The sequence below is a fragment of the Equus przewalskii genome, chromosome 1, assembly GCF_037783145.1.
Source record: "Equus przewalskii isolate Varuska chromosome 1, EquPr2, whole genome shotgun sequence".
Taxonomy (NCBI): domain Eukaryota; kingdom Metazoa; phylum Chordata; class Mammalia; order Perissodactyla; family Equidae; genus Equus; species Equus przewalskii.
The window spans coordinates 35,983,398-36,001,094 of record NC_091831.1 but is presented as its reverse complement, the minus strand read 5'-3'; the positions used below and the strand labels follow the sequence as shown (position 1 = coordinate 36,001,094).

Genomic DNA, 17,697 nt, shown 5'->3' with positions numbered 1-17,697 from the left:
CTTTCTGTTCTGGAGATTTAATGTATTTTTTCATATTGCTTGATGATGTTGATTTGTGCCTCCGCATGGAGATAGAGTTTAGTTGCTCCTTTCACTTGTTTCAGCTGCTGCGGTGGGGGGAGCAGCTGTTTATACTTCACCAACCAGGAACCCTGTCCGTAGTTGCTAACTGGGCCTGGGCCCCTCTTCGTAGCCACAGTGGCCCTTTGGATTCCCTCCTCTGCCGTGGGGGCCGTCACAGGGGGGCTTCAGGCTGCAGGTGCCTACTGTTGTTGCCCACCTAGATGCGCTCTCTCCTTGGGGTCTGCAACGGTGTTATGGGCTTTTCCAGCGGCCAGGGGTGGGATCACTTATATTTGTCGCTCCGTTGCTGTCGGCACCCACCAAATCTCACTTGTCCTCTATGGGTCGCAGGAGAGCTATTGGCATCTTCTACAGTCTGTGGTTAGTACACCTAGCTATGCTGCTTTTGCCCTGGGGTCTTCCAGCCTTGTGGCTGGCGGCTGGGTGCCTTCTACTGGTGCTGTGCAGAGGCTTTCTCTAAGGCTCACAGCAGCCTTAGGGTTTCCCCCTAGGCTACTAAGCTGGGTCTCTGGAACTCTCTCCAGCCCCAGCCCTCTCCGAGATCTCCGGCAATCCCTAGCCTCACGGGGTGGGCAACGGCAGCTGGGGGTCGCCCCGCCCTCTGGGATTCTCTCCGGGCCTCTCCCGGAGCCGTGACTGCTCAGCGTGGCCCCTCTGCTAACGGCACACAGAGAGTTTTGTCTGCTACCCGGGCGGAGCTCCAACGCTTCCCCTCCGGGTCGCCGAACCGGCCTTTGAAAGTTCCCCCAGCCCCGGTCCTCTCCGAGATCTCCGGCAATCCCTAGTCCCACGGGGCGGGCAACGGCAGCTGGGGGTCGCCCCGCCCTCTGGGCTTCTGTCCGGGCCTCTGCCGGGAGCCCTGAATGCTGGGCGTGGCCCCTCTGCTAATGGCAGACAGAGAGTTTTGTCTGCTGCCCGGGCGGAGCTCCAGCGCTTCCCCTCCGGGTCGCCGAACCGGCCTTTGAAAGTTCCCGCGCCCCGGTCCTCTCCGAGATCTCTGGCAATCCCTAGCCCCACGGGGCGGGCAACGGCAGCTGGGGGTCGCCCCGCCCTCTGGGATTCTCTCCGGGCCTCTCCCGGAGCCGTGAATGCTCAGCGTGGCCCCTCTGCTAATGGCAGACAGAGAGTTTTGTCTGCTGCCCGGGCGGAGCTCCGGTGCTTCCCCTCCGGGTCACCGAACCGGCCTTTGAAAGTTCCCCCAGCCCCGGTCCTCTCCGAGATCTCCGGCAATCCCTAGTCCCATGGGGCGGGCAACGGCAGCTGGGAGACCTCCGTGCCCTCCGTGTTTCTCTCTGGGACCCTCCGGGCGCCCCGAGCACCAGGCTGGGTCTCCCCGCCAATGGCGGGGAGAGACTCTCCCCGTGGGCTCAGGTGTGCAACTCCAAAGTTTCCCTCTGCGTTTAGGAGTAATTGCGGGGGGTTTAGGTAGGGTTCTGGTCACCTGTTTCCACCGTCGCTCCTCTGTTGTGTTCTCGCTCCTGCCCTAGATGTGCGTGGATCCTCTGGGGTCGCCCGTTGGAAGAAAGCCGCTTGCGGGTACTAGGCTGCCCGTCGGGGTCGGAGAGTTTTCACCTATTTCCACATCCTCCCGGAGGAAAATCCATCCGCCTTCCGATGTATAGTCGCGTGGGTGTCTCAGACGTCCTGAGATGCTGTCTGGATATCCTTTGTCAAGCGATAAGTGTCCAAATAATTGTAGACTCGAAGGGTGAGAGACAAAGAGGACTACTCACGGCGCCATCTTGGCTCTCTCCTCCCTGGGCACTTATTCTTTATAGGCCATTTCTCCATTATTTATTATTAGCAGGATTGTGGGATTGTTAAAATGGCCACAGATTTTTTGACACCTCTCTCATTGAGAAATGGGGCTCTGGGTCCCCTCCCCTTGAATCTGGGCAGGCTTGTGACTGCTTTAACCAGAAGAGTACAGTGAAAATAATGTTGTGAGACTTTGGAGGCTGGGACATAAAAGGCACTGTTGTTTCCAGCTTATTCCGAGCATGAAACACGTGTTTGGATGCCTGAACTGCCGTGTAAGACGTCCAGGTACTCTGTAGCCACCATGCTATGAGGAAGCCAAGCCGCATGGAGAGGCTGCCCATCCCAGATGCCACACAAGTGAGGGAAGAAACCTGTAGGTTATTCTGATCTCCGCTGTTGAGTCTCATGCCCAGCCTTCAAGTCGTCCCAGCGGAGGTCCCAAATATAGTGAGCAAAGGCATCCCCGTTGCTCCCTGTGTGCATTCCTAACCCAGAGAACCTGTGAGCGTGAGAAAATGCTTGTTATTTTAAGCCACTAAGATTTTGGGAGTAATTCCTTTACAACAGCAAGTGACAGCAAGTGACAACCCCTCTTTCAAACCCAACACGATCTCTACTTTTTCACTACACTTTTACTGTACATGTAGTCAATATTAATTATTATTAATATATGCTAATTACTAATATGTACTAATTATTATTATTTGTTAATATTTATTCATTCTGTGATTATTGTATTTGTCGTACTTTTCTGTCCCAACTAGATTATAAACTTCAAGACAGGAGTGATGTTTCTAATTTTTTTAACAAGTACTCATCTACTGCCTACTCTGTTGCGAGCACTGTTCTATGCTGGGGATACATTAGTGAACAAAAACAGACACAAAACTGTCTTAATGGGGCTTACAGTTTAGAGGATGTTTTGTACCTACGTTACTCAGAGTGCCAAATTTATAGTGGTTGATATAGTGTTATTAATAAATACTGTTAAGCTTCTCAATCTTAAGATTTTTCTGTGGAGATTTGCATTGCATTAGAAATTTTAATAGAGTGACACTAATAGCTCAAGTTGCTATAAGGAACTTTATTTTGAGTCAGAATTCATTTTGCTACTGCCGTATTTCATGCTTCATTAAAATTTCAGTGATAACATTACCTTATCTTAAATTCCTGTGTTATCTAAAGTAGTGTTTACTTTGTTCTGTAGTTGAGGAGAGAGACCGTTGAAAGTTTTTATTGTCTGCGTCAAATTTGTGTTAGACCTCTGAGTGTGGAGAGAAGAAAAATATTTCTTGGAATTCCTGTTCCAATCCTACTGTGAAGGCAGGCATGCAAATGGAAAGGTGTTTGCCAGTAGTTGGTTTTCTTCAGCCCATTGTGGCAGGGAGTAGTTTGACGTTGTGAAAATTGAAGAGGGAGCCAAAGAATCATTGAAATGTGAAAATGATACATTTTGATTGTTCATGTTTATTTTTTCTTACATTGTTCTTCTTTTGAAAATTTCTTAAGACACACAAACTAAAATACCAAAGTAAGTGTTCCTGATTATATTTTTTAAAGTTACAACTCAAATGACATCCCTCTACAAAGCTTTTTACCAAAAAAATGTACAGTGGTTTATTCTTATCCGAGGGGGATACATTCCAAGACCCTGAGTGAATGCCTAAAACCTTGAATGGTATGGAACCCTATTCCAAACCTGATACCAAGACAGTTGATCTGATAGCCAAGATGGCTACTAGGTGACTAACGGGAAGGTGGCCTATACAGTGTGGGTGTGCTGGACAAAAGGATGATTCATATCTTGAGCAGGATGGTGTGAGATTTCATCATGCCACTCAGAATGGTGTGCAATTTAAAACTTATGAATTTTTTCTGGAATTTTCCATTTAATGTTTTCAGACTGTGGTTGACCATGAGTAACTGAAACAGTGGAAGGTGAAACTATGGATTGGGGGGGGAACACTGTAGTAATTGTTTCCTCCTTTGTTTACTGAAGATGCTTTGTTAAACCTCTAATATAGCACTAGTCATGTTTTGTAATATTGTATCTCTTCCTGGATTGTGAGATCCTTGAGGGTGGGAGCTGTCTTACTCATCTCAGTGTCTTTATAGTGATTTTATTCATAGGCATGATACAAGTGATATGTTAGGTTAACTTGTATTCAGATATAATATGTGACTAATAATGGTAAGTGATACTTAGGTCTCTTCTTAATCAGTGGTGTGTGGCAAGTTTATGTGATCCTTTAAAAGAAAAGCATAGGTGTGGAGATCTTTTGCCTTGGTTCCAAAGGCCACAATGCTGAGTGTTCAGTCCCCCAACATTTCTCATGCCCTTCTTTTAGAGTGCTGCTGTCTGAGAGAGTGAGAACCCACAACTATCATTTCTTCTTTTTTTAGTTTCTTAAGGTGGAAGTTTAGGTTATTGGTTTGAGATCTTCCCTCTTTTATAATATAGGCATGTATAGCTGTAAATTTCTCTCTAAGCACTGCTCTCATTGCAAATTTTGGTATTGTGGGGCTTTCTTCTTCACTTATCTCAAAGTATTTGCTGATTTCGATCTTGATTTCCTCTTTGACTCACTGGTTACTTATTTGAGTCTCTTGTTTAATTTCTACATATTTGTGTATTTTTCAAATGTCCTTCTGTTCTTAATTTCTGATTTCATTCCATTGTGGTGAGAGAACATACTTTGTATGATTTCAGTCCTTTTAAGGCTTATTATATGGCCTAACATATGTTCTATTCTGGATAGCATTCCATGATCACTTGAGAATAATGCATAGATTGCTGTTGTTGAGTTGGGTGTTCTATAGATGTCTCTTAGATCTAGTTGGTTTATATTGTTGATCAGATCTTCTGTGTCTTCTGCCTGCTCAAATCCCTGTAGTTTTTTTTGTTGATCCCCTGTAGTGATTTTTTCATTTCATTTATTGTACTTTCCAACTGCAGAATTTCTATTTGCTTCTTCTTTTTTTTTTTTAAAAAAATTCTGTCTCTTTATATTTTCTATTTTGTGAGGCATTGTTCTCATATTTTCCTTTAGTTCATTAGACATGGTTTACTTTAGTTCCTTGGACATATTTTAAATAGCTTATTTAAAGTCTTTGTCTTGTAAGTCCAATGTCGGGACTTCCTTGGGGACAATTTCTCTTGAGTGCTTTTTTTCCCTATGTATGGGTCCTACTTTCTTATTTCTTTGTGCAACTTGTAAATTTTTTTGAAAACTGGATATTTAAAATAATATAATCTGGCAACTCTGGAAATCAGATTCTCATCTCTCACCAAGGTTTGTTGTTTTTTCCTGGTGGTTGGCTGGTTGGTTGTTTTGTAACTTTTCTGAATTAATTCTCTAAAGTCTGTGTTCTTTGTTATGTGTGGCTACTAAAGTCTCTGCTTAGTTAGTTTAGTGGCCAGCTAATGATTAGACACAGATTTCCTTAAAAGCCTGGAACCAATAAATCCCCCGTCTTTGCTGAGAGACTCTCTGTGTGTGTATTGGGGCAGGCTATCAACACTCAGGCATGTGACAGCTGTGCTTTAACCTTCATTTCCTGCTTGTACAGAGCTTGAAGGTCAGTCATAAGCGAGAGCTTAGAGCCTTCTCAGGTCCTTCCTGAGGATGTACACAGCCCTGCACATGTGTATAGCCTTCTAGATTTCCAGGAATATGTCAAAGCTTTTCAAAGCAATTTATGGACATCTCATTCCACAGTTTTTCCTTTTAAGCTTTTTGGTTAGCCTATTGTGTGCCCTATTATCTGCCACCTAAGGCATCTGTGATGTTAAACAGTTGCCTCTAATTGTTTTCAACCAGGGAAAAGGCTTTTTGCACTGGACAAACCCTAATTTAGGTCATATAAATACGTCCCTGCAAATGAGGTCATCCAGGGAACCAGCAGATAGGTCAAATAATGATCATTCTCTGGGAATGTGGCTTTGAAGGAGCTCCAACCCCATTCTGCCCCCTTTGATGGCTGATAGGCCTCCAGTTTTCACCACAGTTGTGGGATGTTGATTTTGAAGGTTGCTGTGGAGCAGAAGGAGGGGGGAGAATGGAAATAGAGCACATTAAAATGCCACAAAGCTTGTTTTCTTACCAAGATTCAACTGTTTTTCATGACTAAATGCCTCTGGATTGCTGTAAGTTTTCACTTAATTTACGGAGTTCTGGAAAAGTTGATTTTTGACAATTTTTGCTAATTTTTCTTGTTGCTTTTATGGAGGAGAGAGTTTTGGAGATTCTTACTCCACTGTTGTTGCATTACTTCCTTCATTTCTTTTCTTCTCTTCTGAGAAGTTAACTTTTTTTTTTGCTTCTTCAACTCAAAACTGCAGCAACTGTTCCATTTCTTCTGTGGTAGTCCAGTTTAATTTCCCTCAGTGAGTCGGTAGATGGGGGTGGTCTTCTGAGTTCTTGACAATTTCTCTTTCCACTTCTGTTTCTCCTAAGGGTTTTCTTAGAGCTGTGAGAACAATTCAGAGTTAATAACTCGTAAATTATCCTCCCATGTAGAGATAAAAAAGGTGATAGTGAGGTTGGAAAGAACAAAAGTGATGTCCAGTCATAGAGTACTGCCAGCCAAAAACCCAACAGTTTTCTTGGACTTTAAATAAATGGCTAAAATATTAGACCAAAGAAAAATTAAAACAAAATTTAGAATTTTTAGAAAATTTGTTTTATCTGCTTCTGTATTTGTTTCTTATTTTTTGTTGTTATTTTGTCCCCTGTCAGGATGCACGACATGCAGCAGAAGGAGAAATCTATACCAAACTTAATCAAAAAATTGATGAATTTGTCCAGCTTGCTGATTATGACTGGACAATGTCTGAGCCAGATGGAAGAGCTAGTGGTTACTTAATGGATCTTATTAATTTTTTGAGAAGCATCTTTCAAGTGTTTACTCATTTGCCTGTAAGTATAAAAAATTTCAAAAAATTGTATTATAGTTTTGCTTACTAAAGTATCTTTTAAAATTCCATTTTGGTTTGAGGTTTACTTGTTTAAACCAACTTCCCAGCTTCAATTTTTTTCCCATTGTTATAAATCAATTTTTGAAGAATCTTAACTTAGCCAGTTGTTTGAAGTTTTCGTTTATTTTACTTTTTAACCAAAATAACTACAACTCTCTTCCCACCAAAACCAGAACAAAACTCTGAAATTGACACTGTAGACCTGAATAGAAACAAACTCTAATAGGAGTAGTTTTCATAAAAGTCAGTATAATCGATGGCTTTTCCAGTTATAAAAGGCCAAGAAATTATTAAATATTTTTAGGCCAGAGATTAAAAGTAAAAAGGGGCATTGTTCTATTCTGATATATAGTCATATACATCTTATCTATTGATGAGATATTAAGGGAAAGAAAAGATATGGCAGGGACATTTGGGTGTGAATAGGCTGAAACATTGGATTCTTCAAATGAGGAATGCAAAGACCAAAGAGATTATGGGGGGATGAACATGCTCTCATTAGATATATTCAGAAACAATAGAACTGCTGTTAAAATGTGAATGGAGTCATTTTTGAACAAATAGGAAGAAATTTTATTGACCTTTTTATCTCAAGATAAAGCTGAACACAAAATATAATGTATTTAATTGGAGCCTTCCCAGCTGCCCCCAGTTGTCTCCCTTGTTTAAAAAAAAAACCAAAACAGTGTCCTTCTCTTTACTCTTTCCCCATGAAGGAGCCAGTTAGAATAGTTGAAGGAAGGTGTTACTAAAAAATGAATAGCAGAATTTCTTAAGGAGATTTTAATAGTGAATCTGTGCCAGAGAACTTCTGGAAGCTTAGCTAGGGTTGATATTATATTCCTAACTGCTGTCCTTGAGTTCAAAAGAGAACCTGAATATAGATTTAATTTTATATCAACTAATTTCTTAAAAAGTGCTCCTCATATAGTATGCATTAAATAATTGTTTAATTAATTTGAATTTACCTTGTCAGTATAAATCTCCATGCTTCCAGCCAGAAGCAATCCTCAGGGATAAACACATGTCCATGCATGCACATGCACACAAATACACACACATTATGTTTTTATTTTGCAATATCTGCTTCATGGGTTGGCACAAGATGATGGTAGGAATTTTGTGCATAACTTGGGTAGGATTAAAAGAGGTAATATGTTAGAAATGTTTAGGGGAAATGCCTCACCTCTGGAGACCAACACCTGGAGGGAAATCCTGCTTTCTTATAGGACATACTCTGGTGTCATTGGGAGTGACAGACTCCTGGCCTAACTAGATCACTCAGGTGATCTATCATGATGATTTTATATAGTTTTAGATGAGTCTTCATGTGCTATTTTGGATTTTTTGTCATCTAACGTGGTTTTTCTACAAAGGAAATAAATTTTTATGCAATGCAAACAAACAAATTCAGCAATAAATATAGGGTATGACCAAATAAAGAAAATTATATTTCACAACTAAGAAAGAGAAAATGGTCCTAACCACAGTATATTCTTATTCAAGGGATGAACTAAAAGCATAATTCCCAAGCAAAAGTATTAAATTATTGACTTTGGTTAACTTTAGTTAGAGTTGATGATTATATTATGGTTTAGTGTCTTAATTCTCTGAAACCTTGAAATTGTATAAAATATTCACCTAGATTGTTTTCTTTCAAAATAACAGAGGCAATGTTATTAAATGTATTGTTTTTCTAAGCAGCATATGACATTGTATAAGCTACCATTTTTATTTAAATGTTTTAAACTGAAAAGGAGTCCTTAGTTTCAGGTTACCCTTGGACCCAAATAGAGAGAGAGGCCAGTTCTGGACTCCTTCAGCCCTCAAAGAAGCTTCAGAAGATATTTATCACATTCAGTCCCAAGTCAGTCAGCTTAAGCAGAACTAGCTATCCCACTTATAGACACGAGGAGTTATGTAGTGGGGCTATTTTTGGCCCTGTTCTGTATCCTTGGTTTTGGCAGTGTTCAGGAACAGTGCTGAGTTCTAGTCAATGGGAGCTGGGAAAGCAAGGGCCACTCTTTCAAACAGTGCAAGTATTGGCAAGTAGTGTAGATTATTGGACGCAGAAGTAGATTCTCTGGGATATAGGTAACTCTCTCACCCCACAACCCTAAAAAGTACCTAAGAGAGAACTCTTTTAGTTTAAAAGCTTCACTCTTAGCTTTATTGCATAGTTTTCGTGAGTCCCTACCATTGCTGCAAAAGAATATTTTCTCAATCAAAGATAGTCATCATGTACAGTTGCTGACCACATTGTCCAGTAAAAGTTCCATTGGTTCCAGAAAAGTTATAATCCACCCAATAGAATTTTGTTCTCTGCTCAAAGGGTATGAGAACAATAGCAGTTGATGGATAATCATGATTTTGAGGGAGCCCAGGGAAAGAGCATTGCCATTTTCACTTTTCTACTACACTGTGGTAGCAGGAGAAAGCTGTAGGTTTTGGAGGACCACCAGTAATGTCAACTTTAAATACCTCTTATCTCTAGGGTTGGATGAGTGAGAGAATTGGTATATTACTTCCTTCACCTGATTCTCTTAAGAGTCAGCCAGTGCAAGCCTGTGCAGGGGATGGAAAAATAAGGAGCTCCCTTTTTTCCATATTAAATTTCCTATCATCTGCATTTCCCTGTGCTCTAGCAGAGAAGTCAGGCTCTCTACTGGCCATAGGAATTAACATTAAGTTACGTAGGCAGTATTTGTAATAATGACAGATATTTCCCCATCACCCAAAATGTTAAGCTGCCCTGCTAAATGTAGTATTTGCCTCAAGGGAACTTGCACTTTTATGACTCAATTAGAGCTAAACCCTTTTATCTTTTATTGTTCTTGAGGGCCATGGTGCTGAAGTGAGGAGACTACAGGATGGATTCTAGAGTTGGAAAGACTTACATTTAGAAGCTCAGATTAGTAATTTACTGGCTGTGGAATCCTGACAAGTTGCTTAATGTCACTGAGCCTCTTACTTTCTGAAAAATGGGCATAATCCATTTTTCCCATAGGACTGTCGTAGGATAAATTAAAATAGTGTGTAAAAAAGTTGCCTAGCAGGGTGCTTGGCATAAGGTAGTTACTATTAATAAATGTTAGTTTCGTCTTTTCTCCTCCTTTTTCCTCTGTTATTGTTTTAAGGCCCTTTATAGTATTAGTTTCATTTTACTGTCTTTTAACTTTTTTCTTGTTGTATTTATACCTACATTTTTAGCTCACTATTATTTAGCTTTGAGTTCTATACTTTTGCATTATACAACTATTAAAAGTTTTCTTTATTAATTGTGAAAGATATTCACTCTAAAGCATATTTATTCGAATAATTATTATAACTTGAGTGCTTGCTTATAATGGCTAATGGTCAGATGCTAGTTAATGCAAGTGAAGTCTGATGAGTATGTGAAATAAATATTCTTTTATTCCCAAATTAGTATTCTTGGAATCAGCAATTTTTGGTATTTCAAATGTATAAGTGACCTATTTTGTTTCTAATAATTTTTTTTACAATTAGAAAATATAGCTAAGTATAGAAGGAAATAAAAATTACCTGTTATCTTGTCAAAGGAGAACCACTGTTAACATTTTGGCTTGTATACTACAAATCATCTTTTTCTCTGCATTTATGACACTTAAGCAACCTTTCTGTTTCTTTTAATAAAATTTTATATTAGCTAGAAAATTTAAAACCAGAAGAATTTTAAAAAGCATTAAACATTCACCATTACATGTATATAATTAGAATAAATTATTGAGCAACTTGAACATAGTTAGTTATCCTTCATGACTACCAAATGAAAGTCAGTAACGTTTACTGTGAATGTACCACCTGAAGACTCAGCACTGGTCTGATTCTGGAAGGAACAGTTAACATTTCCTTCCTTCATAAATGCTAATCATGTGTTTGTTTCAATAAAGATATTTTATTGATTTACAACCGCTATGGGATATATGTAATGATAACGAGTTTTTAATTTCTTCATGTGTTTATTTGTAAAAGGTACCCAATTTATCCAAATGTTTATGCTAACTAATGGTCATCTTTTACAGTAGAAGTAAACAGAAGATCTTGAGTGATGAGTTTGCTCATGTTTCTTCCTTTCTAGGAGTTCTCTATTGTTTTATCTTTAACTGTAACGTAATCTTCTTTGCTTAGGTTTGCTACTGCTCTAGAGGTGTTAAATAGACTACTCTGGTTTCCTCTGAATTGTAAATATCAAAACTGTTTTCTTCCCAGAAAGATATATTTTCCTTTTGCTTTCAAATATGCGTAACTTTTGATTTTCTGTATTAATAGAAGTGGTGTGACGAGCAGTAAATAGACCTGATTTTTAGGAATAATGAGTTAATCTTTGGCATATGGTTCTCTAATTTCATGTTAATACGACTGGGTATTTTTTAGAAAATCATTATTTGGTTATAAGTATATGTCACTTTATAGAATAGATGCCTGAAAAGCTGTTCATAAAGAGAACATTTAATAATAGAATCATTCCTTCCAACATTTTTTACTCTAACATTAGAGATGCCTTCCTACTGAGAAAAAAATGGCTTCAAACTCATATTGTGGAATCTGTATTGTGAGAGCCTGTTGTGCACATCTCTACCCACCTGTACATTCAGTGACATCACATTGGTAGCCCTAGGAGTCGTTAGACCATGGAAATCATCAATAAATCTTACAAATCAAAGCTTTTTTCCCAGAGAATTGTTGTTAAGCATTTACCAGCACAGCACTAAATATACCATAGCTTTTAAAATCATGTTGTTGAGGAAAAATTGTTTACTTTTTATTAACTCAAGAAATAAATGAGTATATGTTAAATAATAAAGTTAAAAATATTATAGTAGAAACTACTTTCAAGACAGAGACGTGTCCTAAATATTATTTGATCTTTAAATTCCGTGTCTGCTTCCCCTTCTACTTAGTTCCCTTTTAAGGTATTTCTTTTTAGGTTGTTTCCTTTAAACAGTTTTTCCCTTGGCTTAATTGTTAGCTTGGGGCTGTAGTGTTTTATTGATGTGGTAACTTAGTATGCTTTGTGGATTCTTTATGCTTAGGGCCATAGTCTCTTTCCCTATTAAATACTGGTGCCACTAATATTTTTAATATGCATTTTATATTTCTATAAATAATTTAAAGCATATTATGCTTTCTTTAAGTGAGAAACAAATATATATCCAATAATAAATGAAGATACATGATTTGGACAGAAATTGATAATATCTAACTTAAAATAATTATCTCCTTAAGAATTTTTTTCTGAAGATGCAGCACTATATTGAAAAATTTGAGATTTAGAGTCTAGGCTTGATTCATCCAATTAACCAGCATTGTGAAAGAAGACACATCATTCAAACTCTGGATTAATTTGCTAGTGTTTATTTCATAGAGCTGAAAATAAAAGTTTTGTTTTAATTTACTTTTACTCCAGTTGATATGTCTACATGGTAATAAGTCAAGTAGTCCAGAAGAGGAAAATAGCCTCTCTCCTTGCCCTTTCCCCACCCCTAATCCCACTCTCCCAGGCTACCATTTTTACCATATGTTTTTATTTCTTCTGTTGGTTATCTTAATAAAAAAGTAGAGACTACTTTTGCCTGTGGTTGGTGCAATAAACCAATCACTGAGACAGGTGCTTGGAGGTGGAGAAAGGTTTATTCCAATTGGCCAAAACCAGCAGGCGGGAGGGTAGGTTTTCTCAAATCTGACTTAACAAGAGAAGAAAGCAGAGGGTTTTTTTTTTTTTACAGAATTAAGGGGCTTAGGAGGTAGAGTTCCAGAGAAACAAAGGGGAAGTCTGTGTTCCTTTCACTCCTGATAAGCCCTTGGGCAACCAGACTTCAGTGGCAGCTGGGGCCTTGTTATCTGTTGGTGTCACTTCCTTAAAGGCATTCTTGTTCTTCTGCAAAACCTCATAAATCCTTGCGACCCTTGAGTCAGCCCTCAGGTTAAATAAGAAAATAGCAAATTAACTAGATTAAATTCTTTTCCTCTGTGTCTGTGTTGGGAACAAAGTTGAAGGGTAACCATGTTCTTAATGAATATTTACAGTAACCCTCAGGTGCTGGCTTCACATTCCCCTTTTTTCTTCCATTGGTTGTTACATTGTGTTTTATTTCTTCTGTCTATTGTTTCTTTATATAAGATAGTTCCTTTTATATAAGATTTGTTCCTTCTACTTTAGTCTGTATCTTAATTCTCTTCTATGTAAGATAAAGGTATTAGCTTCCTTGCCCTTTGCTCTATTAGTTCTTTATCTGTCTTCTGACAGCTAGAGGCCTTTGTCTCTAATTCATACCAGTTGCTCTCCAGAAATGCTAGAATTGCTGCACAACTGTTAACCTGGGACTTTTCCTTCTCTGCTCTCTAGGATTGGAAACTGTTTCCTGGATTCTGCACATTTTTATTGCTTCACTGGTTAGTTTTGCTAAACTGCCTCAAAAACTCCCTCCTATTTAAGTCCTTGCATATCTTAAAACATCTTTTTCTGTCCTCATGTTTGATTGATAGTTTATATATCAATGGTTATATAATTCTAGGTTGAATAACTTTTTCTCTGATAATTTGCATTGCATTCCTCTGTTATCTTCTGGCATCCAGGTTTTAGGATCTATTTTTTAATCCTTAATATTCTGAAATGTCACAGGAATGTGTGGAGATATAAGCTGTTTCATTCACTTAGCTCTTTACTCAGTGGCCCCTTTCTTTCAGAAAATTTGTGTCTTTATTCAGTGCAGGGAAATTCTCTTCTATTATTTTTTAGGTAGTTTTGTTCTCTCCATTTTTCTGTTCTCTCTTTCCTAGACTCTCGTTAGTTAAATGTTAGAGATCCCAGATTGTCACTCTATGTCTTTTATCCTTTTCTTCATTTCCTGTGTCTTTCTCTTTTTTTGTTCTATGTTTTGGGAGATTTTCTCAATTTTATTTTTCCTTTCTTTCATAGAATATTTTATTAATTATCTTCTTAAGGAATGACATCTCTTTTTCTGTTCCTTTCTCATAGAATATGGTTCTCTCTCTTTTTTTAATGGATATATTTATTATCTTTCAAATCTCTCTGAGTACTAGAGGGTTTTTTTAAAAAGGTATTTCCTGTTTCTTGAATTATCTCTGTTACCCTTGAATAGAATTTTTTGTTTGTTTATTTTGCTCCTTCTCTTTTAACAAAGAAGGCCTGGAGAGCTGATACAGGTTTAATCTGCTACTGTATAAATACCATATTTTTTTGATAGACTTTTCCCGCTGAATAGGAATCTGACTGGGAGTTTTTTTAGATTTGGAGGGCATTTTGCCTAGGGTTCTTCACGTTAGAGTGAGCAGGTATGGAGCTAGCCATGAGATTGTGGTTTCTTCTCTTCAGGTCCAACTTCATGCATGTGCGACCTGTCCCATTCTACAGGATCTCAGATTTAGAAGTGTCCTGTGTCTGGTTTGGTGCTGCACTGTGGTCTTAAAATTCTTAATAATTTTTGAACAAGGACCCCACATTTTCATTTTGCGCTGAGCTTCGCAAATTATATGGCCTTCTCTGCCTCTCTTTCCATTGTTACCACATCATACCAGAATGAGGAGGGCTTTTCCCCCCCTCCTTTCCTTTCTCCCTCCTTTGCTTCTCTCTCTCTTTCCACCCACACCAGGAGCCTCAGCTCTCCCTGAAAGGTTCTTTCATTATGGAAATTGCCTGTACTCTGTAGATAAGGCGTTGTTGGCACAGTTCCAGAAATCTTAAATTCTTTTCCCTGTTTTCCATTCTATTTCTCATTTCTGTCCTCTCTCATAGCTGCCAACTCTGGTCCTCTAATGCACAGCTGGCTCCCAGCTCCACTGTAGTTCCCTGGTACCATATAATGGGCAGTAGCTTTCCCTTCCCTGTTTCATCTGCTTTTTTGTCTTCCAGAAAGTATCCCCTGGTGAATTCTCCTATACACCTTTACTTTCTCTGCTGTTAAACATTTTATTCCGTTTTTGCAATTCTGTGCTTTGTATTTCACTTGTGTCTCGGAATGGACGAGAAGCAAACACTTAACTTTAGTCTGCTGTTTTGATTTTTAACACCCTGTTTCCTTCTCTTTGAAGTAAAGTGATTGGATTAGGTCATCTCTAAGGTCCCTATATATAATACGATGTTTCTAAGTATCATTATTTCATACAGATGCAAAGTTCCTACCTAAGTATAGATTTATTCATTCTGGCACCTTATTTTGTCTTTTAGTCCCGCCTTTTTATGTTCTTTATTCTTTGGTTCACACTTTTTTCTGAGTTAAGTATATGGGTTTATGTGTCCTTTTACTTGACTGAAAACTGTGAAGGAGAACTTTAATAGTCGACAGTACAATCACAGACTTTAATTGCCCTTTTATGTGACACCAGAAAGAATTGTATTAAAAATTCAAGGATTGTCTTTTTAAGTTGTGGCATAGGCAACTTTGAATACTATTTTAATGCTTTCCTTATATAATGAAGGCATAACCATATATTATATATATAGGCCTACAAATTGGTTTTTCTTATTAGGATATTAATTTTTTAAATATATAATGGTAATGAATAATGTTGATCTGATTTATTGACTGTAACTCATATATAAATGATAGGATGCGAACTATGGTGAAAACATCACAGGTCCTATGACTTACATGGTGTTCATGTGTTAAGTGTTGTTGACTAACTTTTGTGATCTAGCTTACTAAATTTTAGCTAAATTTCATCTTGACTTTATGGCCTTTATATATCTCACAAAATACCTTTACATATACTTTGAAAGATTTTGGAAAAATAGTTCAATAAAATAACTATGTTGGTGGGATAGTTATATTAATCCAAACAAAATTTATTGGAAGTTAAATCTGGAGAGGACTTAGAGATTATTTAGAGACTAGTCCAGTCCTCCAGAAGAATGAATTGTCTGGCTTACGCAGCTGCCGGCCCAGTGCTTCCTAGGACTAATTAGGACGATCGGCCTGGCTGGTTGAGTATCTCCTCCCTCCATTTCTCCCTGTGGTTTCTGCTTTATGCATTGTGTGTTGTGAAGAGGACAGCTTCCCACATGGAGGGGCACCTTCATTGTGGACTATACCAGATGTTCGACTGCCACTAATAAATAGATTTTGAGTTTCATTGACCTAATATAATAAGAGTAAATCCATGTTTCTGGGTAAATATCTTTTTCTAAAAAAAAAAAAAAAAATTAGTGCTTAAATATTATATAGTTTATTACTGGAATTTGAAAAGTAAATTAGATAATTGAAACACTAAACAGTATTTTAAGACTATTTTAATGTAATTTTATTAATCCTCATTTTAAGGAAATAATTCAATTATTAATATTTTAAAGGAATAAACCAGTACTATATATTTAGTACAGAACTTCAGCAGGGGCTTATATGTATTTAAATTGAGACCAATGATTTGGTTTTTACTTTGACTTGTTATTCATTTCTTAGGGGAGAAAACATATTTAGATAATTAATTGTGAGATAATTTAGTATGCAATCTTTCTTTGAGTAATTTATTTTAAGCTCTATTAGCAAATTATGTGGAAACATGGCGATTTGTCCTTTCTAAGCATCTTCAAAAGAATCACATATTCAGTACAATTTTCTTTTTGTGAAGAAATAGACATTTTATTTCTTTTTGTATTAAAATCACTTGCGGAAAGAGATCCTTGTTAAAAACTCAGATTCCAGTGCTTGGCTCTAGACCTAAATGAACTAAAACTTCTGGAGCTTAGAAATCTGCATTTTTTGCTTAAAATTTGAGAACAGCTGTTCTATAGCAAAGAACTGTGTCAAAGAGCTGGTGTTTTCTAAATTTGCCCGTTCAGCAGACATTTGGTAACTGCTAAAGTTCTCAGTATTTTAATGCTGCCCAAACAACTTGATTAGGCAGATGAAAGTTTGGAGGAGGATTTATCTGATTAGTGTGGATGTAGGAACTCACACATAAATCTGCAAAATAAAATGGTAGTCATATTTATGTGATAAATTAATGCCTTTAAATTATAGCAACACACACAGAGCCAGCTTGCTTGTTTTATAGTGTATTTTGTTTTGCTACTTTAAACATTGCTTCTGCTGTTAATACGTTTTCCTTTTTTATTTGGTTACCTGGCTGACTTCCTTCTCAGACTAACAGCAGTGATCATGCAGCCGTGTTGCTAAGCAGATGCAAACTAAAGCTAGCATATGAATTAGAAAATAATGAACTGCCTGCAGGTCTTTTTTTCTGCTTAGGTATTTATAGTAAATTCTAATTATTTTGACAATGTTCTTGATATATTTGTAGTTTTATGGAAACCTAAGTTTGAAAATATTAATTGTTTTGGTGAAGCAGTGAAGATTCTCTGGGATTTGATTGTGAAAGTCAACATTATGGTGCGTCTGTGGTGAGTGAGTGCAGTGATCTGGGAAACCTCTCTGTGGTCGCCCCATGCATGACAGGGCACACTTTGCAGATGTTGTCCTCATCTGTACAATGAGGTCAGTAAGAATATATACCCTACAGATTTTTGTGAGAGTTAAATGAGATGATATACATAAAATGTTTAGAAAAGTGCCTGGCATGTAATAAACACTCAAAAAATATTAATTTTTATTATTACTTGCTTGTAAGACTATTTGTGGTTTGCCTGAATGCTTTTTCTCTACAACCATTATCCTAAACTCCATATGTAGAATTCTAACTCAGTTCATAACTCAATGTGATTCATGACCCAGTGCAAATGTTTTTTTTTTTTCACTCCAAGCCCAATGTTGCTCTCCTGAATTGCCTTAGCTTTTAGCTTTTCTTATGGCTTCATCATATTTTGCTTTTTACTGTATTTGTTCATCTTTCCGTCTCCAATTGTGAGCTCTTCACAGCCAGAATAAGAACTCAAA

At 37.8% G+C, this 17,697-nt stretch overlaps 1 protein-coding gene across 18 annotated transcripts in view; it reads left to right on the top strand.

The window, feature by feature from the left end:
• EXOC6 (exocyst complex component 6) overlaps positions 1 to 17,697 on the top strand; it is a 206,662-nt gene that overhangs the window by 134,363 nt on the left and 54,602 nt on the right. For all 18 annotated transcript variants that reach the window (XM_070609826.1, XM_070609809.1, XM_070609930.1 and 15 more), the window contains one exon: positions 6,585 to 6,764. In XM_070609826.1, coding sequence (XP_070465927.1) covers positions 6,585 to 6,764 — 180 coding nt within the window. The remainder of the gene's footprint in view (positions 1 to 6,584; positions 6,765 to 17,697) is intronic.